This window comes from Microcebus murinus, chromosome 11 (genome assembly GCF_040939455.1).
Source record: "Microcebus murinus isolate Inina chromosome 11, M.murinus_Inina_mat1.0, whole genome shotgun sequence".
Classification (NCBI taxonomy): Eukaryota; Metazoa; Chordata; class Mammalia; order Primates; family Cheirogaleidae; genus Microcebus; species Microcebus murinus.
In genome coordinates, this window is record NC_134114.1 from 87,579,123 (window position 1) to 87,606,400 (window position 27,278).

Consider the following 27,278-nt stretch of genomic DNA (forward strand, 5'->3'; position numbering starts at 1 on the left):
GGGGTGAAGCGGTCTTCCCAGCCTCGTCACTGGGGAGACCGCGGGCAGACGCCACAATCCCCTAGCGCTTTGTCGCCCCTTCCTCCAGCCCGGCTCCCTAAACTCGGGAGAGGCGGGTGCTCCCGACCTTGCTTCCATCCTGCCAGGGGCCGCGTGCATCCCGGGGCGAATTCAGGAGGCGAATTTAGGGCCACAGATTTGGCTCCAGAAGTCTGTTCTGACCGTACGGCCGCCCCTCGCAGGGTCGCTCTACAGCGCGTCCCCGAATGTCGCGGTCCTCAAGCCCTCACCGCACTCCCTAGCACGCGAGGCCCCGGGCGGCTGTCGAGCAGGTGTGTCGCCGGTAGCTCAGCGCTGCGGTCCAGGAGATGACGGTGCTCGGTACCTGTCCCTACACTGGCAACCGTGCCGGGGCACACCACGGCAAATCCCAGTAATTCAAATGTCCCCGTCGGGCCCACGGCCCCTCCCGCGCCGCCCCCAGAGGCCACTTCTGCGCGGTCTTTCGCGTCGAACCCCAAGGGGCGCGCGCCCGGCGCCGGGTCCGCCTCCTCCCCGGCTCTAGCGGGGGCGGGCGTGGGTGGGCAGGGACCTGGATCTGATTAGCTGGGAGGGGGGAGCCATGGTCCCAACCGCTCTCTCCTGCCTCCCCGTCCTCCCAGGCTCCTCGAGGAGGAGGAGGAGGAGGAGGAGGAGGAGGGACAGTACAGGAGAAGAGGGGCGAGGGTCCCATCACCCAGGGATCAGAGCCCTGCCTCTGTCTCCGAGCTTCCGCCTCGCCCCGCCCCACCGTCAGCCCCTCCATGAGACCCACTTCCAGCTCGGGCTTCTACGTGAGCCGCGCGGTGGCCCTGCTGCTGGCCGGGCTGGCAGCCACCCTCCTGGTGGCGCTGGCCGTGCTCGCCGCCCTGTACGGCCACTGCGCGGGCGTCCCGCCGTCGAAGCTACGTGGCCTCCGGGTCCCGGACGCCGCGACCCCCACTCCCAGCAGTCAGGAGGAGCCGCCGGCGACCCCGAAACCCGGCTCCGCACGCGAGCCGTCGGCGACGACCTCCGCGGGCGACTGGCGACCCCCGGGGCCCTGGGACCAACTGCGCCTGCCGTCCTGGCTGGTGCCGCTGCACTACGAGCTGGAGCTATGGCCCCGGCTGAGGCCCGACGAGCTGCCCGGGTCGTCGTTGCACTTCACTGGCCGCGTGAACATCACGGTGCGCTGCGCCGAGGCCACCGCGCGGTTGCTGCTGCACAGCCTTTTCCTGGACTGCGAGCGCGCCGAGGTGCGGGGTCCCCTGTCTCCAGGCGCCGGGGACGCCGCCGTGGGCAGCGTGCCCGTGGACGACGTGTGGTTCGCGCTGGACATGCAGTACATGGTGCTGGAGCTTGGCGAGGCCCTGCAGCCTGGTAGCCGCTACGAGCTTCAGCTCAGCTTCTCGGGCCTGGCGTTTCGGGACACTAGGGAGGGGCTCTTCCTCAACGTCTACACCGACCAGGGCGAGCGCAGGTAAGGGCTGGCCGGCCCCGGGTCGCCTCCGTCCCCGCCCCCGCGTCCCGGCGCGGGCTGCGCGTGCAGCTGCCGACCTGTCCAGGTGTGCGTCTCCCGCCCTCGGCAAAGGGCCCCCAGCCCACCCCGCCCCTGACGCTTTCTTCCGAGCCGGGGGCAGGCGCCTCCCAACCCTGTCGTCCTGAGACCCTGCTCAGAGTAAGGGCTTCCAGACCACGACCCTTCCTCTGGCCAGTGTTCGGTCCTCTCCCTGCCCGTCCAGTTTGTTTTTATCGCTGCTCATCTTGAGGTTGCTTCAACCCCAGAAGTTTATTGTTTTCTTCAGAAAGCCCCTTTCTTCTCTAGCCGGGAATTGTTCACCCTTTGAACAAATCCCTGGCCACTCAGAGGTGGGTCCTTGGACTGGCGGCAGCTGTAATGGGAGCTTGTTCGAAACTCAGGCTCTCAGACTCCGCTCCAAGGCGACCAAAGTCGGCGTTTTAACAAGATTTTAAGGTGATTCGCAGGCGTTAAGGTTGGAGAAGCGCCAGGCCAAGGGACCCTTTTGGCTTCTGCTCTTTGCCCCTCCGTGCGCGTCCCTGCCCTCAGCTCTCGCTCTTTCCAGGCACCCGGTAACTTCGGCTCTTACAACAAATGTACCCGCCTTGGGGCTGTTTGTTCCCATACCTTTTGATTTTTACTAAGGTTCTCCAAAACTTTGGAATCGCCTTTAATTCATGTCCTCCTTCCCCCACCCCACCCCACCCCACTCCCCCGCCTGGGTACCGCACCTAGTTTTGCTGGCGACAGCGAGTCCCCTGCCCACTCTGGGCTCTTCGTCAGGCTCTGCAGAGCCCAGCACTTTTGAGATTGTTCTGATGGAAAAAAATAATAATAAAAGCGATGATAGGAGACCTCCCCTTTGAGTTTGAAAGCCCGTGTAATGTCCATATGCTCTTTTTACACTCATTTGAGATGATGTCTCCCACACGGAATATTTTCTATCCCTGCACAAGAATTGCCTCTTTCCACCCTTTGCGACCACTCTGTCGTCCTCTGGCGAACGCAGGGGAAATGTCTTCAGTGGAACAACAACAACAAAAAAAAATAACAAAAAGTTATTTTTTTTCAAACCAGCAATCTCTTTCTTCATTCGCACACTGGTGGCGCTTTTGCGGTTTACACAACTGCATGTACTTTGCCCTTTCTTATTAGAGAAAATGTTCTCAGATGTTCTCTGCTGGAAAGAAACCCACTAAATTACCCTCTAAACCATCTCCTGCACTAGTTTGAAATTTTTAAGGGTTTTAAAATAAGTTGAATGAGCTACCTTAGTGGATATGTAATATATAACTTCTGTTTTTAGGGGCTGTGTGCTTGGTTTCCTCTTTCAAAAATGCTTGAAAAATAGTTTTGAAACTTTCTCATTCAGATGACATGTTATCCAACTCAGGTGCCCCTGGAGCCTTTTGAAATTACTGTGTGTAGTCCAGGGTGCAAGGAAACTCTTTGCATACTTATCTGACAGTGGTTTTTTCTGTCAATAAATCTTCATTTGTTCACTCATCTTTCCCTTCTTCCTGTCTTAGTGGGGCTATGGCCCGCCCAGGCAAACTAGCAAACACAGGAAAGGAAAACACCTTTCCATTTTTTTCTGTTGTGCCACCAGTCTAGCATTAACTGCAAACCATATTTTCGGAAGAAATCTTAATGAAGTCCTTGGCAGAGAACCTAATAAAGTCCAAGGTAGAGCTCCAGAACTGTGAAGTTTTGGGAGAGTTGTTACCAGGAAGTTGTCCCTCTGGGTCTCTGTTCTGAAACTACAAGGAAAAGACACCTGTGGTTAAACTTCAAGCTAAGGTCACAAAGAACCTGGACAGAGTGATGGCTTGTGATATGGCTGATTCAGGGAACCCAGCAGGCCTGAGTTGGCACTGGAGCTGTGTGAATTGAATGAATAGTTTAACCTCTCTGAATCTGTTGCCTCATTCATGGAATGGACATAATAACTGCCAACTTTTAAAGTATTGTGAAAATGAGATGAGAAAGGGGGTGCACAGTGACTGTCACACAGCCTGGGCAGTGGTGGCAGCTGTGGTTAGGTCAGATTATCATTGTTAGGAGCAGCCTCCTTGTTATCTAAACATGGAACCTGCCAAGTTCCTGGTGGAGATGAGTCTAAGAAGAGGATTCCCAGGTGTGGGGAGAAGCCAGGGGCTGGAAGAGTGGGGAGTTTTTGTTTCATGGGTGTATATTTTAGTTTTGCAAGAAGAAAAGCATTCTGGAGGTTGGTTGACAACAATGTGAGTACCTAACACTACTGAAATATACACTTAAAAATGGATAAAGTGGCAAATTTTATGTGTATTTTACCACAGTTAAAAATTTTAAAAAAGCAAAAATAATTCTAGACCAGTGAATGTAGAAAGGGGTTCAGAAACTTACATGTTTTAACAATTGTGCCAGGTAATTCTGATGCCCACAATCAGTATTTTCTAATTTTTTATTTTGAAATAATTATGGATTCATCCATAGTTGCAAAAATAGTGTATAGAAAGGTCCTGGGTACCTTCGCCCGGTTTCCTCAAATGGTTATATCTTATGTAATTACGGTACAATATCAAAAGCGGGAATCTGACATTCTTACTATGTGTGTATATGGTTTTTTTTTTTTTATGTTTTATCACATGGGTAGATTTGTGTAACCACTACCAAAATCAAGGTACACAGCTGTTCCATCACCTCAGAGATGACCCTCATACTTCTGCTTTATACCCCCTCCCAGCGCTCCCCCACCGTCCCCGGATCCTTGGCAACCACTAATCTGTCCTCAATCTCTATAATTTTGTCATTTGGAGAATTTTATATAAGTGGAGTTATACCGTATGTGACCTTCAGATGTCAGCTTTTCTCACTTGGCATAACACCCTTGGGATCCATCCAAGTTGTGTGGATCGACAGTTTGATTCTTTTTATTGCTGAGTGCTGTTCCACGGTGCGGATGTACTACAGTTAGTTTAGTCGTTCACTCTTGAGGGATGTTGTGGTTGTTTCCAGTTTTTGCCTATTACGAATAAAGCTTCTGTGAGTAATTGTGTACAGGTTTTTGTGAGAACATAGTTTTTATTTCTGTGGGATAAATGCCCACAGGTGAAATTGCTGGGTTATGTGGTAATTGTATATTTAGTTTTTTAAGAAACTGCCAAACTATTTCCCAAAGTGACTGTACTATTTTATACTCCTACCAGCAATGTAGGAGTGATAGAGTTTCTCTGCATCCTGGCCACTATTTGCTATTGTCACTATTTTTTATTTTAGCTGTCCTGATAGGTGTGTAGTAATAAAAGTTTTTAATTTTGATGAAGTCCAATTTATCCACTTTAAAAATGGATCCATGCTTTTGGTGTTATGTCTCAGAGCTCTTCACCAAGCCCTAAGTTCTGCAGATTTTCTGTGTTATCTTCTGAAAGCTTTATATTTTTATGTTTTACATGTAAATATATGTAAATGATCCACTGTAAGTTAATTTTTATATAAGATGTGATGTTTGGGTCAAGGTTCTTTTTTTTTTTTTGCTTATGACTATCTAATTGTTCTAGCACCATTTGTTGAAAAGACAATTCTCTCTCCATTGAATCGCTTTTGTACCTTTGTCAAAAATCAATTGTCCATACTTCTGTGGGGCTGTTACTGGGTTCTCTATTCTGTTCCATCAATCTGTGTGTCTGTTCTTCTGCCAATACTACATAGTTTTGATTACTGTACTATAAAATGTCTTGCAGTTGTCTTCTTTTTAAGCACTATTTTAACTATTTTAGTTCCTTTGCCTTTCTATATGTATTTTACAATATTTTTGTCTATATGTACCAAAAATCTTGTTGGGATTTTGATAGCAATTTTGATAAACCTTTATATCAATTTAGGGAGAATGACACCTTTACTAGGCTAAGTCTTCCAATCTATGAACCTGGAATGCCCATTTATTTAGATCTTTGATTTATTTCATTAAGATTTTATCATTTTTAATATACGAGTACTATATACTGTTTAATAGATTTACACTTGTTTAATTTTATTTGAGCAATTGTAAGTGGTATTGTATTTTTAATTTTGGTTTTCACATGTCTGTTGCTACTATATAGAAATACTGAGTTTTGTATGTTGATCTTGTATCCTGTGCCCTTGCTGAACTCACTAGATCTAGAGGTTTTGGTTTTTGTTTTTTGTTTTTGTAGACTCTTTGGAATTGTCTACACAGATCATCATGTCATCTACAAATAGAGACAGTTTTATTTTTTCCATTTATTTTCTTTTCCTGTCTTACTGTGCAGGCTAAAATTTTCCAACACTATGTTAAACACGAGCAATGAGAATGAACATTCTTGCTTTTTTTCTCTTGATTTTAGAGGGAAAGTTTTTAGCCTTTTATCATTAAGTATGACATTAGCTGCAGGTTTTGTATATGTTCTTCATCAAGTTGAGGAAGCTGTGCTCTGTTCATATTTTCATATGAGTTTTTTTTTACATGAAATGAGTGTTGAATTTTGTCAAATAATTTTCTGCATCAATTGATAGGATCATGTGATTTTTCTTCTTTAGCCTGCTAATATGGTGTGTTACATTGATTTAGGTTAGTATATTGAGCTGGTCTTACTGTCCCCACCCTTTTTGATAAGAGCAATTGCCATATAGTAAGGGAGAGTGGCCAGCCATTTCGATGTAAGGGGGAAGGCAGAGAAGAGAGAGAAAAGTACAGTGGAAAGAGCAAGTGTCTTTACTTTCTACCCTCCTCCTTCTGACAGGGTATGACCACCAAACACATTTTCCTATAAAGTAATTTATTAGGGAGTGTCTCCAGGAACAGTCCAAGTGGATAATGGGGAATTGTGACTGGCAAAGAAAGGAGGCCAAGCTGGGATATGACAAAGTCTCCTGAAAGAAATTCTGGAGAGTGTGAGCTGCACCTAAGAATTGTCCCTATTAAGAGCAAGGGAGCAGACACATTTGTACCCTCCACACTGAGGGTGGACTGGTCCTGGGGCCCAGTTAATTCCCAGGCACCCTGCTCTTTAGAGATGCAGGCAAAGCAATTCCATAGGGAAACTTGTTCTTCCCTTTATGATCAGTGACCTCCTACCTCTGCAGCCAGCGTGGCTTCTAATTTGTAGAATAGAAGTGGGTTAGGCGAGTGGGCCCTAGATAATACGGGTGGTACCAGTGATCCATTTGAGGCTAAGGGGATCTAGAATTTCCCACATGGGCTGAGGATATTGAATGGAGAGCTATAGAAGGGCTACCATGCCAAGAATCAAAGTAACTATGTTGGCCTAGCACGGTGGCTCACGCCTGTAATCCTAGCACTCTGGGAGGCGGAGGTGGGCAGATTGCTCAAGGTCAGGAGTTTGAAACCAGCCTGAGCAAGAGCGAGACCCCGTCTTTACTATAAATAGAAAGAAAACTAATTGGTCAACTAATATATATAAAAAAAATTAGCCGGGCATGGTGGCATATGGCTGTAGTCCCAGCTATTTGAGAGGCTGAGGCAGAAGGATTGCTTGAGTCCAGGAGTTTGAGGTGGCTGTGAGCTAGGCTGACGCCCCCTGGGCAACAAAGTGAGACTCTGTCTCAAAAAAAATGTAACTATGTTGTGGTGAATGCTGTAGAAGTGGTTACCCAAGATATGGTTCTGAAGGAAATCGCAGCCAGGTTCAGAGGACTGGCCATGTGAGCAGGAGCCACTGAGGGCCACGTCATCAGTGGGAACCACTGAGCCTTGACTATCATGAAGAAATGATTCACAAATCGCAGCAGTCCAGAAAATGCAGTCACCCCAGTCTGGTGAATTCAGGAAGTCCTCTTCTTTCAAGGGGTCTCCTCGTTCTCTCTCCTTTCCCAATTGGCATTTGGATGTGGAAGGAAGCCTCTTAATTCTTGTGTCCTAAGAAAATAATTTAGCGCTGAAAGGGAATTTGGATTTTGAATTGACTATACCCCGAACAAGGCTGTTTTAAACGCATAACAGTGAATCACCTTTAATTGCCAAACTTGCATTTTTTTGTACCATCAGTGATAACATGAGTTTCAGAATATGAAGAAATTAGTTATCCAGTACAAATGACTGGAATTACAACATTCTGATTCATCCAATTCTTCTAAACAATTGTTGCCAAGAACTCCATAAAACATTGCATTATGAAACTATACTTTGTAGCAGTTACTCCTGGCCTCTGGAACACATTGCAGAGGGCACTCCTATGCTAAAGGCCAGTACTCAGCTTGTCACGAGTTGCTTATTCATCTGATAACAGATATATTGGGAAAGTTAAAAAAAAAAAAAGTAAATACTAATTATTCAAATGGTCCTGGATTACAGAATGACTATAAGTCATCTTTGACCATTTTAAGAATTAAGGAAGCCCTTACTGAACTATCTCCTTCAGATAAAATGAGTTATACTAGTTCTGAGACTATTTGAGGACCACGTTTCATTTGTACTTCTTGAAGATGAGCTTGGCCCTCCCAGGGACCCTTGTTTATAGTACTAATCCCAGTGAATTAATAGGAGCCATGAGAATCCCTCCAATAAGGTGATATAGTGCCATTATTGGTTATGAATTTTTTTGCATCCACATCTTCATTCACTGTGTGCAAGACTTATATAAGGTATGGATGCATGTAAGAAGCATGGTATCTACTTCTATGAAAATCAATGTTAAAACAATACAAAATACTAGAGTTACTTCCTTTTCTTGTTGGCATAACTGGATTGAGAAGGTTTGTTTAACACAGAGGAAATGCCTTCCTTTTGCTTGAGAAATCTGAGGTTAAGATCTCTGTTAGAAGTACCAGTCCTACTTGAACTACACACAGTACTTTTTGAGAGAAGTGGTCTTCTCCCCTTTTTCCTGTTTCAGCTTTCTGATGATTAGTGTTTACATGGTGTATCTTTTTATATCTTTTCACTTTTAATTGATATGTGTCTTGATATTAAAAGTGAATTTTGTTATTGAAAGCATGATCTTGGGTCTTACTTTTTATATAGTCTGATAATCTCTTTTAATCAAGAGTATTTAGACTATATTTGATTTGGCTTACATCTACCATCTTGTTATTTTTTGTGTATTGTCCCATCTGTTTTTTGTTCTATTTTTTCTCTTTTTTGCCTTTTGGGGATTATTTTATTAATATTTCATTTAATCTTAACTCTTGGCTAATTAGCTATATATATAGGAGATGGGTGAGAGGATTGCTTTAGGGTTTTCAATATGCAATCCTAACTTACCACGGACTATAGCCAAATGATATTATTCCACTTCACAAAAATGTATGAATTTTAGAATTATGTTCTTCCATTTTCTCCCATCTTTTATGCTATAGTTACTGTACATTTTACTTCTACATGAGATATAAATCCCACAATGTATTATTATTGCTTTTGCTTTAAACTATCAATTACTATTATGTAAATTTTTCAAAAGAAAAGCCCTTTTTATTTACTCTCATGTGCTCTTTATTCCTTTGTGTACATCTGAGTTTCCATATTGCGTTATTTTGCTTCTACCTGAAGAACTTTTTAAGATATTTCTTTTAAGACCAGGTCTACTGGTGGTAAATTCTCTCAACTTTTGTTAGTCTGAAAAAGTTTTATTAATATCTTCATTCATTTTTGAAAGGTATTTTGCTGGGTATAGTATTCTAGATTGGCAGATTTGGTTTGTGTTGTTTTTAATTTCAGTAATTCAAATATGTTATTTCATTGTCTTTTGGATCACATAGTTTCTGCAGTTTATGGCTTTTAATTTTTGTTCCTCTATATGTACTTTTCTTTTTTTCTCTAACTGCTTTTAAATTTCTCTTTATTACTTGTTTTTAGCAATTTGATTATGATTTGCTTCAGGATGGGCAACATTGGTTTAACCTGTTTGAGGTTCATGGAGCTTCTTGTACCTGTGGGTTTATAGTTTTTGTCAAATTTGGAAAAACTTTCACCCATTATCTAAATTTCTTTTTTTTTGTCCTCTACATTTTTGTCCTCTTATTCTGGGGCTTCAATTACCTATTATGCTACCTAATATTTACCTAATAGGTCACTGAGTTTCTTTTATTGTTTTTTAGTATTCTTTTCTTTGTGTGTTTGATTTTGCATAGTTCCTGTTGTTTTGTCTTCAATTTAATTGACTTTTTTTCTTCTGCAATGCTCAATTTGCTTTTAGTCCCATCCAGTGAAATTGTCATTTAAGATGTTACATTTTTATCTTTAACATTTCTGCATTCTTATATCTGTCATGCCATTCCTCATTATGTTCATGTTTTTCATTATATCATTGAATATATTGGGCATACTTATAATAACTGTTTTAATATTGTTGTCTGCTAAGTTTAGCATCTCTGTTATTTTGGTTTTGTTTCTATTGACTTCTTTTTATTTAGGTTATCGTGCACATTTTCTTGCATCTTTGTATTTTCAGTAATTAATTGAATAACAGATTTATTCAAGTATAAAGTGTAAAACTTGATAAGTTTTGGCATATGCTACAATCAAGATAGTAAAATATTCAGCACCTCCAAAAGTTTCTTGTGGTCTTTATCATCTTTCCTCTCTACACTACCCTAACACCTTTCTCTCCAGGTAACCATGGATCTGTTTTCCATAACTATAGATTAATTTGCATTTTCTAGTGTTTTATATAAATGGAATTGTACAGTATATACTCTTTTATGTCTGACTTCTTCACTCAGTAGAATTGCTTTGAGATTCATTTGTGTGTGTGTATTAATTCTTTTTTATTTCTGATAGTATTCAATTTATTTATTCAATTTGTTTAACCAAAAAAATTGCCAAGATATTTGGGTTGTTTCCACTTTTTATTACAAATGAAGCTTCCAGTAATATTCATGTACAAGTCTTTGTATGGATTCATTTTTCTTGAGTAAATATGTAGGAGTGGAATGGTTGGAACATATGATAGGTGAATGTTTAATTTTTTAAGAAACTGAAAATCTGTTTTCCAAGGAGTTTGACCATTTAAAATTTCCATCACTAGTATGGTGATACTAGTTATTCCACATCCAGGTCAACACTTGGTATTGCCAGGCCTTTTCATTTTAGCCATTTTAATAAGTGGCTTTCATTACAGTTTTAATTTGTATTTTCTTAATGACTACTAATGTTGTGCATAATTTCCTATCCTTATTTGAAATCCATGTATCTTCTTAGCAAAGTGTCTGTTAAAATATTTAGTCCACTTTTTTCCTTGGGTTATCTGTTTTCTTATTGTTTAATTTAGAGAGGGTCCTTTTTCAAATATATGATTTGCAAATATTTTCTGAGTTGTGGATTGTCTTTGTATTCTCTTAACAGTGTCTTTCAAAAAGCAGAAATTTTACATTTTGATGAAGTCCAATTTATCAGTTTATCCTTTTATGTATCAGACTTTGGATGTTGTATCTAAGAAAACATTGGCTATTCCAAGCGCATACAAATTTTCTTCTATGCTTTCTTCTAGGTGTTTTTGAGTTTTAGGTTTTATAGTTAAATCTGCTATAATGATCCATTTTGAGGTAATTTTTGCATATGATGTGAGGTGTGGATTGAAGTTCTTTTTTTTTTTTACATATGAAAATTGAACAATCCCACCACCATTTGTTGAAAAATATATTCTTTTCCACTGAATTGTCTTTGCATCTTTGTAAAAAAATTAGCTTTCATATATATGTGGATATATTTTTGGATTATCTATTCTGTTCTACTGATCTATTTGTGTATCTTTATGCCAATTCCATACTGTCTTGGTTACTGTAGCTTTGTATTAAGTCTTCAAATCAGATAATATTTATCCATTAACTTTAACTTTGTCCTTTTTCAATAGAAAAAGCTTATTTAAGTTATTCTAGGTCCTTTGCATTTTCATATGAATTTTAGAATTAGCTTATTAATTTCTACCAAAAAAAGTAAGAAAAAGGCTACTGCAATTTTGGCTGAGATTGTGTTGACTCCAGAAAAATTTGGGGAGAATTCAGATTCTAAAAATATTGAATCTTCCAACCCATGAACATGGTATATCTCTCGACTTATTTAGATCTTCTTTAATTACTCTCAGCAAGGTTTTATAGTTTTCACTGTGCACAAGTTTTGTCAGGTTTATTCCTAAGTATTTCATATTGTTTGACTCTATTGTTAATGGTATTTTTAAAAATTCTAATTTCTAATTGCTGCTAGTTAATTTTTGTATTAACATGTTGAGCGTGTGCTATAACTTTACTTAACTCACTTCTTAGTTTTAGCAGTGTTTTTGTTGGAAAAAAATTTAATTTTCCATTACATTTTCAACATAGGTGATCATACTGTGATGAATAAAGACAGTTTTATTTCTTTTTCTTTATTGGTTTAGATACCTTTCATTCTTTTTTCTTGGCTTATTCCAATGTTTAGAGCCTCTAGAACAATGTTGAATAGAATAAATAAGTGCAGAAATTATAGTCTCATCACTTATTTCAGGGTGAAAATATTCAGTCTTGCACCATTAATTACGATTTTCCCTGTAGGTTTTTTTTTTCTTTTTTCTTTTTTTTTGGCAGACTCCTTTTATTAGGTTGAGGAAGTTCCCTTCTATTTCTAATTTTCTGAGACCTTTTCTCAGGAATGGATGTCAGATTTTTTTCAAGTGCTTAATCTGCATCTATTGAGATGATCATATGGTTTTTCTTCTTTAGTTGATTAATGTAAATTACATTGATTTTCCTAGTGGTAAACCATCTTGAATTTCCAGAATAAGTCCTACTTGGTCTTGATGCATTAGCCTTTTTAAATTTTGTTAGATTTGATTTGCTGAAATTTTGTTCCTAATTTTTACTCTGTTCATGAGAGATATTGACTTGTTATCTTACAATGTCTTTGTCTGGTTTTGGTATCAGAGGACACTGGCTTCAAAGAATGAGTTCAGAAATATTCCCTCTTCTTTAATTTTCAGAAAGAATTTGTATAAAACTGGTACTGTTTCTTCCTTAAATGCCTGGTGGAATTTCACTAGTGAAGCCACCTAGGACTGGAAATTCTTTGTGGAATGTTTTTTAACTATAAGTTAAATTTATTTAATAGCTATAGGGCGATTTAGGTTATCTGTTTCTTCATGAGTAAGCTTTGGTAGTTTGTGTCTTTCAAGGAACTTGTTCATTTAAACTAGCTATCAAATCTGTAAGTACAAAGTTGTTCAAATATTTCCTTATGATTCTTTTAATATCTGTAAACTCTGTAGTGACATAACCTCTTTCATTCCTGATATTGGTAATTTGTGTTTTCTTTCTTTGGGAGTTGGAGCCCTGGTCTGGTACCTCCCTACCATTTACTAATTATCTAATCAGTTACTTCAGCTTTTACATATGCAAATTAAGAGGGTGGAACTCTCACAGGTTTCTTCTACTTCTAATATTTAGTAAGTTTGATCAGTCTGCTTAGAGATTTATCTGTTTATTAATTTTCTTATAGAGCCAATTTTTGACTTCATTGGTTTTCTCTATTATTGTCCTGTTTCTTATTTCAGTGATGTATATTTTGATCTTTATTGCTTCCTTTCTTCTTACTTTGGGCTTTATTTCATTTACTTCTTTTGTATTCCTAAGGTTGACACAAGGTCATTAATTTAAGATCCTTCTTTTCTAATAAAGGCATTTAGTGCTATAAATTTCCCAACAACTCTTGCTTTAGTGGCATGCCACGGATGATGTTATTTTGTTTTTTCATTTTCACTAAGTTCAAATTCCTTCTAAGTTCCATTTCAATTTTGTCATTGACTCATGAATTATTTAGAACTGTGCTATTTTATTTCCAAGTATTTGGGCATTTTATCATTTTTTACTGAGTGCTTGATATTTAAATTTGTTTGTTATCAAGTGCTGGATTTTGTTATATTGCTTAAAGAATGCTGGAGTTTTGTGGATAGCAGTTTAAGTGACTTGGTGATTCTCTTCATCCTCGTCCAGTCCTCTTGAGCCTTGTTTTTTAAACTCTTTGAGCCCCACAGCAACCTTTAGGGCTACTTTAGGCTCACTTCTCAGGCATTCCTCTTCTGGTCTCCCTCTGTTGAATAATCCATATATTCTGGACATTTTAAATACTCTGGTTTGAGGGAATTCAAACGACTCCTAGCACTGTGTGAGCTCTAGGAATTGCTCAGCTTACCTGAGTACTTATTCTTTCCCTGATAGCTTTTATTTTCCTGACCTTATGAAGGACAGCTTAATATTTGACCAAAGACTTTAGAGGAATCCTATGCAGATTTCTGGAGGTCTTTCTTTGCAAAGTTACCTCTTCCTTATACTCTACTCTGTAAATTCTAGCTGTCTAGGCCTCCCTGAATTCTACTGTCTGTCTTCTCAACTCACTGAGACCACTGGACTCTGTTTCAGTTCCCCTTTCCTGTACTGAAGTTTAGGAATTGCTTCCAGACAGAGAGACAGGTGACTGTGAGTTCTCCTTCTTTATTTCTCTTCTCTTGGGGGTCATAGTCCTGTGCTTCCAGCTATCTAATGCCTGAAAATAGTTGTTTAGTATATTTTGTCATGATTTTTAGTTATTTTCAGCAGAAGGCTAATTCTATATGCTATTCCCTCATCATGGAAAACAGAATAAATCTCATCATCTCTAGATATGGAAATGCTATTCATTATAAAGTTAATGTTTGGTCAACTTCATGACATCATAGCTTGCTTTTGGTATTTATTACATTATGTATTTCAAAGCAGACAGTGCATTGGAAGGGACCCCAGGCTTGAGAGCTGGAGCCCTGGTTCTGGTCCTCTGCCACAGCTCAGTTGTTTGGTCAGTTGTATAAATCCCCAGGGAGTGAGCATTCACCTCTGTGTATTAAGATGGTGAGACTCTCTAAGGTCATCATGTTCAAAGATTCCTGTAGGGGCCGGGCGCGGTGGCTCACGCCTGTAATCCTAGCACTCTGGGAGGCCGAGGCGGGCGGATTGCTCAAGGTCAGGAGTTCAAAACCAGCCTGAGCGAGACCCCGTCTCCACTATAAATAGAAAGAAATTAATTGGCCAACTGATATATATATATAAAAATTAGCCGGGCATGGTGGCGCATGCCTGTAGTCCCAGCTACCCGGGAGGCTGAGGCAGAAGGATCACTCGAGCCCAGGAGTTTGAGGTTGCTGTGAGCTAGGCTGACGCCACGGCACTCACTCTAGCCCGGGCAACAAAGTGAGACTCTGTCTCAAAAAAAAAAAAAAAAAAAAAAAGATTCCTGTAGGAATCACTTCTTGCATTTTTGATCCTGTCATTCCCCTTTATGAAAGATAAGAAGGAATTGGAAGATATTTAGAGAAGCAAAAATAGAATGATCGAGGGAGAAAAATGTGAAAGAGTTTGGTAAAATTAAGTTCTTTTGGAGGGACAAACAAAGGTAAAAGCGGCATGATCAAAATCAATCAACTTGTGCAGGTATAGATGGAGTGAACAGAGAATTGAAAAAGACTTCCTTGCACTTGCTGTTTATACTAGGAAATCTGGCATGGTGCTTAGGTATGACACACAAGAGAGAAATTTGAGCAATATTAGGAAAGAATTTAAAAGTCTCAAAACAAGGTCAGGGGACTCAAGTACCAGGCACATGATGTTATCGGAGTCACAGAGGGAAGACCTCATTGCATTATCCTACAGAGGTGTCAAACTCACATATTTCATGTGGCTCAGCAGTTCTCTCTGGGAGACGGTTTTGCTCACCAAAGATTAAGATTCTGTATCTTTTCAGAATGAGTATAACTAGCATATTGAAAAAGTACACCTCATAATTCAGTAAAAAGGCAACTTTGTTTTTCCCAATGTCCTTTTACAGTGGGAAGTCTAGTCTGTGGGTAATCCTTCCTGCTCTTGCATGAAGACTCCAGCAGTCCATAATTTCCAGCTTATTCTTAGGTGACAGATGATCCATAGTTTAAGTCACAAACATAGTACATATAAAAATTAGAAAATCCAGGCCTGTGTAATACTCAAAACTTTATACTTAATTTATTGTTAAATCTCCCTCTCTCCTACCTCCATCCTCACTTCCCCGCTCTCTGCTGGCTTCAGGATGGAAGCGTGCAGTAAGGTAGGGGCAGTGGTCCTTTTTCTTTCTCCACCTCATATTTGTAGTCTTCCCTGACCCTCTTGATGGCTGCTGTTTTGACCCCAGAAGAGTCCAGTGGGGCTGGGGGTGACAAGGAGGGGTGACACATAGGACACTTCTTACTTGAACGGATACTCTTGTCATTTGGTCTTAACTCTGGCCTTGCAGATGCCTTTTCCGCTTAAGATGATGTCATTTTCCAGGGCTCTTCACAGTTTTTCTGTTTTCTCCTACCATTCCCCTCCACCTGCAGGATGCTTCCCTTATTTCTGTGTTCTCATGGTCACTGTGACTCCTTCCTCATCCCTTGGACATAGAGTAGTGGATCTCCAAGCTCCTCAGCCCCCTCCAGGTGGCTCTATTGGGTGGACCCGAGACAGTCCCCATACTGGCTCACTCTGTGTCTCAAGGCCCACAGCTCTTCCAAGGAGCACTCAGAGATCCCTTGCCCGGGACTGCCATGAATCCCAAGGCAGCAGTGCTGTCCTGGCTGTGCCTCCAAAGCAGTCAGCCATTCTCTTGCCTTTTAGACTCCCACCTAGTAGGAGTTAGACACTGGCAACACTGTCAGTTTCAGCTTTCTCAAAAGTGAGTTGAGCTTCTAAGCCTCTCAGCCTCAGGAAACACTTTTGCTCTCTGAGGGATCTTCTCCTCCTAGCCCAGGGTTGGAGGGTGGCACCTCCCCCCAACTTCCTAAGAGCATGGAAGGCTTGGCAAAATAATGTGCATCCCTCCCCCTCCACCCACCAAGAGATATCTCTTCTGATCTATTTTGTCTCCCTTCCCTGACCCTTCTTCTACGACCTTGATCTAGCTGAGAAGGTTCTCAAGGTCATTTACTTTGAAAATCTTCATAACACGGTTTGGCACCTTTCTTTGGAATTTTATATCTATTATGTTCTGTTACTTGGTAGAAACTTCAGCTTCCAGATCCTATTACACAAGCAATAAACAAACATTATTCATGAGCCAATCCTTGAACCATAGTCCAGTGGTGTAACATCTGGCTCTACTAAATATTTTTACTTCTGAGTGTGTTATTGTGTAAAAATATTGAGGGGAGAGACAACTTTTCCTGAGACTTTTACTTAATCCTTGACCAGCTGTGCTATTTAGCACTCATTAACTGGAGCTATAGGCATACGGAAATCATAAAATAATTTGGAATGCAATATACTGAGTAGGTGTAGTAGATATTTTTTTGTGCGGTAGTAGATTGATTCCCCAAGGACTTCATGTGGTTCTTGACCACAAAGATATTTTCTAACACAAGGAAGTGATGAGTCCATAATTGTCTTTGTAGACAAGAGGGCAGGAAAGTGGCTCTGCAATACTGAGCCCCTAGGAGGCAAATTTTCCCAAATTAACTCCCTCGCCAGCTGACCATTCTAAACACAGACCTAATGGGCAGCATAACAGCATGTTTCAGTGAGATCTGAAGGAAGGAGAGGGGGTGAATGCTTCTATTTTCTGAGGTCAGGATATCCTTACAGGATTGCTGCGGCCCAAAGCAGGGAGAGAAGGGAAAGGAACACTACCCTGAGGACCCAGACGTGGTGTAACCAGATCATCTGTGCTGCTGCTTGGCCCTGACCTTCGCAATTGAAGTTGAGAGCCAAAAAGCTTTGTGTTGTAGGGATTTTTCCCCCTAACTTTTTGTTTGTTTATATAAGGCCAGGGATGGAAATAGTTGAATATAATCCAAGATACTTTAAGACCTGAATCATGGGATTGAAAGGTACTTGTTTGATTTGCTGAAATGGCAGCCCTCTAAGCTGGTATCTTGTAGCCTTTCTGAACCCATAGTATAAAAGTTTTCCACTTCCTTGAAGAGTCTAATTTTCTCCCTGCTCTCCACCTTGCAGCACCCTTGAGATTTATGCACTTTGTGAAGTCATGACAGCAGAGAAGGTATTCTCAAGCTTTTACTTTCTATAGTTTCTGTTACAAAAACAATAGGCAGTTGTTGGCTTTCCAAATATATAAACATGTATGATACAATTACATGTGCTTTTTCACTCTGTACGACACTTTTTCATGTTAATATTTGTACAGAATGTCTTACAATTTCAGAGGGTTCAAAGACCTCCCAAATGCCATGCATGAACCCCCAAGGGGACTTTCTCCCAACTCTAGATGACTCAGTCATGGCCACCTCATGGGCTCTTTTTCCATCCCATTAGATATCTTTATCCCTCTTAGAATCACAGTTTAAGAGCCCTAAGTAGCCTGAGACATCTCACCCCAGCCCTGCATTTTATGGACATGAATGTCTAGAAAGTTTATGCAACTTTCCCAGAGTTATACAACTGTGTCTATGCTGCAGATCCTGAGCGAGAAATCAGGTGGCTGAATTTCCTGTTCAATATTCTTTCCAACATACTGTCAACTGCCTGAATCTTTTCTACTTGGTCCCATTCCCCCTTAAAGACTACAACCAAAACTACAACATAACAAATGCCAGTGTAACATACTCTGCAGAAGTACTTTGTATTCTTTTGTATATACTAATATCAAGCTGCTTATTTTATTGTAACTCCAAGGCTGAGCAAATATTCAATTATTATGAATGCCTATTTTTGCCAAGTGTTATAAATCACACAGAAGAAAAAAAAATATATCAGCTCTAACTTCTAGTAGTTTAAAATTTATTGGGGAGACAAAGATGATTCTTATTCAGTTTGCAATCAGCTGTAACTCCTGGGACCTTTCTTAGTGATTTCAGCCCTACAACCAACCCATCCTGTAACCTATCCCTCTTTGATTTCCTCTATAGCTCATCTGTATCAAGAATGATTTGTGAGGAATATCAGAGAATTCAAAGGTGAATTATTGATAAATTTAGTTACCGGTAAGATAAAGGCTCAAAGAGCAATGCAAAGGAGATGGCATCATTATTTTCTAGGTAGGGAAACTGAGGCTTAGCATGATTATGTGACTTGCCCCGTTGTGATTGCCCAGTTGGTAGTGGATGGAGCAGGGGTCTTGCAGCCGAAGTGTCTGGTGTCAGAGCCCACAAGCCTCTTCCCAGGCTATGCAAGCCAGAGTTTAGTAAAGTGGGCAACAGCAAATAGGGCAAAACAGGCTTATTGGAAACTATAGTGAGGTTACGGACACCTCCAATCAGCTGATTGTGAGAGGTTTTTGAATGTGTCCACTGTCCTATGTGTCTTTCCTAAGCCTGTGTCAGTTTTTGTGTGAGCAGGGCCTTATCATGGTGAAGAAGGGGTTCACAGAGGTGAGTAATGGATGGAACACACTCTCTCGAGATATCTTTGTTAAAATCACCTTTTATGTACCTAAGAATTGGGCCGGAAGCAAAGGCAAATGTATCAGAGACTTCACATCTCAGGACCTTAGCTGAAAAAGGAATTTAGCATCTACAATTGTCATCTAAAGACACATTCCCAAGTCAGCGGGTCTTGGCAAATGGGCCCATGAGACTGCAGGTTTATTTGGAGGAGAAAGATGTATGCTGGGACCCACACTTTCGACAGACTTGGGCAGTGTTGGCAGAGAGTGAACCTGACATCTTCATATTTACTCAGGGTATTCTTGTCCTTAAGCTTTTCCATATAAATCACCAGTGCACCGTGGGACAATGTCAGTCTTTGCATTTTCCCATGGAGATGGAGGAAGAAGCAGCAGGGATTTGACAAATTTACCCATATATAATTGAAAGTGTTTTGCTCAATTGGCACGTACCCATATTGTTTTTAAGCCCCAAGGGTGTCCAAAATAAAACGTATTGTAAGTTTTCCACTAAGAAAAACAAGGAATGTGTGAGAAAAAGAAAAAGTTCAAGCGGCTTGCGCATTAGTGGAGGATGAAGGTGATAGACATTCCCAAAGAAGCAATCCTAGTTTAGAAAAGACCTGGTTCTCAAGAGACGGGTGCTGCATTTTTGCTAGATTTGTACTTATTTTGTTTGTAAAAGGTTTTAAAGGTTTATGATGTAATGAAGCAGATATTATTTTGTGGTTGAAAATTAAAGAGTTCTTTTGAGGTTTTGGTCTTACAAGAATTCTGTGGTGCAGTGAGAATGGTGTGTGTGCTTTGGGACAGCAGGGAGGAAGATGAGGGGAAAACTCCTTTTTGCATACCAGGTTTACTTAGAAGCCATAATCTCTCAATATGTTGTTTTTATTCCATTGATTTGAGATAAAAATAAATGAAGTCTTCCCAAAAAATGTATTTCAGGGTCCTGCTAGCATCTCAGATGGAACCAACATTTGCCAGGAATGTTTTCCCTTGTTTTGATGAGCCAGCTCTGAAGGCAACTTTTAATATCACAATTATTCATCATCCAAGTTATGTGGCCCTTTCCAACATGCCAAAGCTAGGTAAGTATATGCTTCTTTTCATTATATACTTAATACCATGAAATATGTATATCTAGTAATAGCTTATACATCAATAGCTTTTCTAAGCAGTGTTAGTGGTGTATTGCAATTGCAGTCTATTATAATTAGGGAGAGCAGTCACCCGGGGCATGTGTCAGCACCCACATCTTGGATATGGCAAGTCTTGATTCTTTTTGTATTAGAAGCTGGGGACATTATACTATTCTTATATTAATATATAGGCAGCCTGCCTGCTCAGTTGTTTGGCTTCCGCTATTGATCATTAGCGATAACAAGCTAGTGAACTTAGTCTGAATCTGGTGCACAGATGTGTTTTATTTAACTCATATGACTTTTTGCTTTTGATGGAATTAGTTTCTGACTTAAAAAAAAATCCAGAGATTTTACATAAACATCTAAAGTTTTACTTCCTTGAAAACTCAGGTCTAACAACACTGAACCTACAATGCTTATGTGTCAGTGATCAGTTACAGCCAAGAGGAGGCTGCCTCCTGCAGACTGGGCCTGTGCCCCCCAACCTGCTGTGGTCCCCGCCACTCCCTGTTAGTGCACACTGGTCCATTTCACATCCAGTGCCTGAGTAGGCATTTTAATTTGTGATTTCAGCTTTAAAGGCCCCAGATTGCTTGCACTAAGGACCTAACCGAAACCTGAGAATGGTAGAACTGGACCTTGTTGACCTACTGTGGGCCTGGGCAGCTCTAGGTCAAGTGTTGTGAGAAATGGGCTGGGCTAGGAAACAATAGAGGAGGAGAGAGGAGGCAGATCAGGGGCTGAGCTCACAGTGCCCATGGACTTGGCCCTCAGTCAAGCCCTATTACTCAAGATGCTGCTTCAGACCTAAGATGCCGTTCTCAAATCTTTCTGATGTAGTAGTTTTCATATCTTAGGGGTAGGTGGAGAAATCCAAACTGCTGGACAGACTATGGAAAGTGGTAGGAAAGGAGTAGCTGGGTGACAATTGACTTGACAAATTATTAGACAGATAGATATTATTGTTTAGGTTCACAGTGATTTGGACTGAAATAAATTTCTCTAGGTCAGACAGAAAAAGAAGATGTGAATGGAAGCAAATGGACCGTTTCTACCTTTTACACCACGCCCCACATGCCAACTTACTTAGCCGCATTTGCTATCTGTGACTGTGACCCTGTCAATAGAACCGAAAGGGGCAAGGAGGTGAGTAAGGAAGATTCTGTAGGTAAGGGAGAATGTACTGGCTGCAGATGTTCATCTACTCTTCCTGCATCCAGGCGTTATGCCTGCATATCCCACTGTCACTTCCTCGTTCTCTCTCCCATGCCCTGTGACAGCTATTAGTGTGGCTTGCAGACTTGGGCATAGCATTTCCCACTGTGGCTCTGTGGAGGAGTTTCCATGGAAAGACTGCACATTAAACCCACTCCTCAAGGCCCATTTTGAGTCCCCCATTTCCAGCCTGTTTCTACTTTGGCAGAAGAGGGGAGAGAACCAGGAGAGCTGCTGCATTGGCACTTTGACTCAGGTTTAGTACGTGTTGTTTACTTAGGCCACGGTGTTGATGTACTTGTGAAGCTGAGGTGATACTCAAAATGTTTGGCAGCTAGTATGGCCTGAGCAAGACACCAGCCAGCAGCACCTGCTGTGGCTGAAATGGTGCGTGCAGGTTAAATAAATGTCATCTCTACCCAGAAGCTGGGCTGCCATGTTCCTCAGCTCTGAGGTGTGTAACACTTCCCCGGAATTGTGTAAAGTGTGTATCTGTCTTGAAATACCTAGTTTTCACTCAATTATACCCTTGCTATATAACAACCCTTTAGGCAAATATTGAGTTAATTGTGGCAATGCTTCATATAATGGTTCATTCCTTATCATAAAGTGTGGAGGTAAGTGAGGTCAGTGCCTTAGGCCCAGGTCTTTCTAGTCACATCAGCTTCATGGGGCTGAGAAAAATCAAGCTCTGTAACTGGCTAAGACACCCCCCTGGGCCCTAGATCTTCCAGGCTCACCCCACTGACATGTGGAGACAAGGAAACTGTGCCGAGCCAAGCCCTTCAGCAGCAGGAGAATCACTCAAAGCTACACCTCCTACGCTCCTTGTAACCTAATGATGAATTAGTAATACTGTGTTATTATTAATTACAGCTTGTTATCTTCCTAAGCTGTTGGCCCCAGCCTGATTTTCCTCATTGAATAGTTACTGTAGATCCTTGACATTCACAGATATGACATTGGCCAAGGCAAACATTCATGACAGATACTGTTAAATCTTCTCAGGCATGAATTGGAAGCAAGTGCTTCAAGGCGGGCAAGAGAGAGTGGGCCCTGTGGCTGCCAGAGCTGGTGACAGACCCCAGGTGGTCCCTCAGCATCCAGATCCCGAGTGGCTTGTTGTGATCAGTACTGCTGCACAGTCAACAATTCTTGTACAGGGATAAAATCTGTTTCTTTGTAACGATCATCCTGAAAAGAATGCCAGCTTCCATACAGCAAAGAGGAAATGGAGCATGCCTAAGAAAGTCATGTTTTGCCAGCAAAATGAAGTTTGGAGTGAGCTTATCAGTGGAATGTTGCATTTGGCTGTGGCTCAGTTCTACAAAGTGAATGAGTCTACCATATACTCCACAGGAAACCCAAATGTATGCGGGGAATAGTGTCCAGACTATAAAAAAGTTGGTCTTTAAGTAAGAGATCAGGATTTAGTGAAATAAAAAATGTGTGGTGTGAGGATAAACAGAGGAAACATGTAAGTAGGCAAGGAAATAACATACATTGAGTAGAATCTAGTGCACATGGGTGTTTGCAAAGATGTGCTTGTTTTGGATGTCAAGATCCACTGTGCCTAGGGCAGGACACCAGGACACACTGGTTGGACCAGGTGTGATTCTGAAGGAACTTTACAGCTGTGTCTCCAAAATGGTCTTTGTTGGTCTGTGTTCCTCACTGCTCTGCCAGGAGCCACCTACCCTTTCCTCCAGTTTGAAATCTTCATCATTTGCCTCACTTTCGGCTTAGAGGGTGGTAATTTATGGGAGGAGCTTTGTAAACTGAAAGTTAATGTACACATATTAATTGTTATTGCTATTATTTTCCAAAAGGCTGACATTAAAATGCACACATCATCTCAACTGTGGGGAGAGCTATGACTTCCACTAGTGTGGCCTTTGGCTGAGAGGCTTCCTAACGGTCGCCTCCAAAGTCAGAACTGGAACAGGGGAGGGTGAGTTTAGTACAGGGGCAGGGCCAAGTCTGGGGCCACCTTTCCCAGCACAATGAGGCCTCTGCAGTACGGGGGAGGCTGAAAGCAATGAAGGGGTCCAGGCAGGAGTCTCAGAAACAGGTGGTTGCATTTTGTGAAAGGGGAGCATTCTTGAATCCTCACGTATAATTCATGACAAATTTCCCAGAAGAAATAAAAAGCAAAGTAAGGTGAAGGCACTTTGGAATGCACAAATCTGCAAATGTTATTCTGCTTTTCCTTTTCTTAGCATTTTCTCCAGTGTTTTGCAGAGAGCTCTTTCTTAAATTAACTGCACTCCCATCAGGACAAATATTTTAATTCTTTCACCTCTAAATTTTGTTCCAAGGTTTTTGAGTTTTATGCATGTGTTTTGGCATGAATGCTGGCAATTCTATTGAAAACTGTTTAGATGATATTGTTGTAGAATATAAAGTGCTTTCATATTACAATAATAATGTTAAAACAACAGCATACTAGTCACCAAAATCACACAGATAAGTTCCAAGTACTCAAACAACAGTGTGATTACCTAAAACTGACAGAATATAGCAGAGATTTTCTTTTCCTTGCTGAAGTGGAAGTGTCATTTGGCAATAGAAAAAATAACCAGCAAATATAATTCACTTGCTTCAGCTTTAAAATCATAACACTCTTGATGGTCTTTTTTAAATTAGGGGAATTAACCTGATTTCAAGTTTTGGAAATAAGGTAGGATTATTAATGCTTTAGTTATCAAACTATTTTAAATTTGCATGATTCAAATTTGCTTAATAGGTTCCATACTCTTTAACCCCTACTAAGCCACAATTCTGTTTTGGATCTTAGAAATGTGTCCCGAAAAGGGAAGCAAGAGTCCAAGGTGCATAAAATATACATAGAATCTACATTTACTGTGGGAGTAGATGGTGATGTGGACCATGCCAAGGATTGTTTTGTAATTTCAGAGTCATGCATGTCATTGTCAGATTGAAATAACACACTTTCCAGAGCAATCACTGTTTATAACTTGGGGAACAGCCTTCTGGGGGGTTTCTCAGCACATGTATGCATTATGTAGCTTCTTCTGAAAAGGTTAAGACTTTAGCTCTAGAGCAGCAGGGATTTGGAGCAAGCAGGCTTCCACTTTCCAAAATCACTACTGCCTTTCCTAATTACTGCGAATTGTTTTATTTTAGATACGCATCTGGGCCCGGAAAGATGCCATTGCAAGTGGAAGTGCAGACTTTGCTTTGAACATCACAGGTCCCATCTTCTCTTTTCTGGAGGATTTATTTAATATCAGTTACCCTCTTCCAAAGACAGGTGAGGCACCTTCCCTTCCCGTGCAATTGGTTTCCTGTTTGGTGGGTCCTGGGTTGAGGTCACAGGGTATGCAGATGAGCCTTTGAGGACCCACCCTCACCGCTTAGCTGCTATTTTGGAGTTAGCCTCTTGGCCTCCCATCATTATGTCTTAAACCTTGCTCTTCTTTTGTTTGGTGCCATGTGCCCAGCAGGTGTTGAACATCTCTTAGATTTTAGATTCCTCTTGGGTCTTGATGGCAGCCTCTCCTCCTCCATACCCTACTTTTTCTCTTGTTTTCTTACCTTTTCTCTCATAATGCAAATATGCAAGGCCATGTTCTGGATCTCTTTAGCTAGTGGGTTTGCATAAGTTACTCCAGTTCCCTTCGGTAAGTTTTTTTTTTTTTTTTTTTTTAAATATGCTGTAGCTGTGAGTTATTGGATTAAGACTTAGAGGTCCCATATGTGAATTTTCATTGTGTAAAATTGGAATCATATGTGAATATAGTAGGATTCTTGAGGAAACACATAAATATTTAACCTCTCACAGATCTGTAGGGTATGTCTTTAAAATTGTATGAGCCACTCAGCTCAGAAAGTTGTTCAGTGCTTTTTCTCTCTCGATTGAGAATATTATGGAAATGTATTTTGCTCCTCTGGCATGCTAGTTGAAGTCTTGGAAAAAGTATGTTGTGTCTATATTGGTAAACTATCAAATCTGGTCCACTACCTGTTTTTGTGTGGCCCATGAGCTAAGAATGCTTTTTACATTTTTAAATAACTGAAAAAAAATCAAAAGAAGAATAATACTTTGTGACACATGAAAATTATATGAAATTGAATTTCAGCATCTAAAAATAAAGTTTTATTGAAATACAGCTTGCACTAATTGCTTGCATAGTGTGTATGACTGCTTTTGCACTGAGATGCCACAGTTGAGCATGCGAAAGAAAACACATATTCCATAAAGATGAAAATATTTACTATCTGGCCCTTTATAGAAAAATTTGCCAACTCCTTTTCTGAAGGGTTAAGTGGTGGATTCGTGCATGTTTCTATCATTGTTTTAAAATAACAAGTTAATCATTAAAATAAAGTAAAGCAGGGTCATGTGTGAACCAGTGATGATAGTTTATTAAGAAACAAGGATTCTGCTTAATCTAATTCTATGTATCCGAAGTAAAAAAAAAAACAGTTTTGGCCGTGCGCGGTGGCTCACGCCTGTAATCCTAGCTCTCTGGGAGGCCGAGGCGGGCGGATTGCTTGAGGTCAGGAGTTCGAAACCAGCCTGAACAAGAGCGAGACCCCGTCTCTACTATAAATAGAAAGAAATTAATTGGCCAAATAATATATATAGAAAAAATTAGCCGGGCATGGTGGCGCATGCCTGTAGTCCCAGCCACTTGGGAGGCTGAGGCAGAAGGATTGCTTGAGCCCAGGAGATTGAGGTTGCTGTGAGCTAGGCTGACGCCACGGCACTCACTCTAGCCTGGGCAACAAAGCGAGACTCTGTCTCAAAAAAAAAAAAAAAAAAAAAAAAAAAAGTTTTGAAAATAGTCATCAGGGTTAATAACAAGTGCCTTCTTATATCTGGTAAGATTGGACCTCAAGTATTGGTAGCATTTGTATGTGGAGCAGAGGATTTCCTGGATAGCAAATGTTGAGCAGGAAAAGACTCAGTGGTGGCAGAGAACAAAAGGAGTTGACTTGAGTGGAGCAGAGCAGTCTCTGTGGGTAGACTAGTGGGTGGGGTGGGTGTGGGTGGGGAAGAGGAAGGTTAGAAGGATGGGCAACCTAGGCAAAGGCAACTAAGTATGCCCAAAGGTAAGGTAATAGAACACTAATTGGTGGAGGCTGTGTAATGCTACACTTTGCTACACACTGTCAGCTTCAGCCATGTGGAAAGTCAACTTAAACATTTAACCTAGCACAGCATAGAACATTCATTAGGCAAAAGTAGCACGGACTATACAAGTGATATTTCTTCCACTAGAAAAAGAAAATAAACAAAAACTGTTATTGTCCTTCTATTTATAAAAGTAATGAATGGGCCGGGCGCTGTGGCTCACGCCTGTAATCCTAGCTCTTGGGAGGCCGAGGCGGGCGGATTGCTTAAGGTCAGGAGTTCGAAGCCAGCCTGAGCAAGAGCGAGACCCCGTCTCTACTATAAATAGAAAGGAATTAATTGGCCAACTGATATATATATATAAAAAAATTAGCCGGGCATGGTGGCGCATGCCTGTAGTCCCAGCTACCCGGGAGGCTGAGGCAGAAGGATCACTCGAGCCCAGGAGTTTGAGGTTGCTGTGAGCTAGGCTGACGCCACGGCACTCACTCTAGCCTGGGCAACAAAGTAAGACTCTGTCTCAAAAAAAAAAAAAAAAAAAAAAAAAAAAAAGTAATGAATGATTACATTGTTGAAAATTTGGAAAAACAGAAAAAAAGCACAAAAAAGGGAAGGAAAATCTCCTGTAAAGCTATCACAAAGAGATAACCACGACGGACATTTTGGCGTGTATCTTCCCAAAGTCTGTCAATCTCAATCTCTGTCTTCCTCTGTATTTACTCCTTGTTTTTAACAAAAAAATGGCACTGTAGATTTGACATGGTTCTTTGAATGGCTTTTTAAAAACAGTATACAGCAACATGATCTAGATAACTAAATATTCTTTTCTATTGATATTTTTAAGACATAGAATGCTTACATATCAACTTGACAGAATATGTACTCCTCTGTTGCTGAATATTTGGATTGATTCCACCTTTTTTGCCTAATTTTTAAGACACTAAAGACAAATATCTATACTATTTACTT

General features: G+C 40.9%; 1 protein-coding gene across 1 annotated transcript in view; it reads left to right on the plus strand.

Moving 5' to 3' along the window:
- Nucleotides 1-687: 687 nt before the first annotated feature.
- LVRN (laeverin) overlaps nucleotides 688-27,278 on the plus strand; it is a 65,182-nt gene continuing 38,591 nt past the window's right edge. Inside the window, exons 1-4 of the mRNA XM_012763703.3 lie at nucleotides 688-1,501; nucleotides 19,797-19,939; nucleotides 21,000-21,139; nucleotides 24,356-24,482. Coding sequence (XP_012619157.2) covers nucleotides 804-1,501; nucleotides 19,797-19,939; nucleotides 21,000-21,139; nucleotides 24,356-24,482 — 1,108 coding nt within the window. The 5' untranslated portion in view covers nucleotides 688-803. The remainder of the gene's footprint in view (nucleotides 1,502-19,796; nucleotides 19,940-20,999; nucleotides 21,140-24,355; nucleotides 24,483-27,278) is intronic.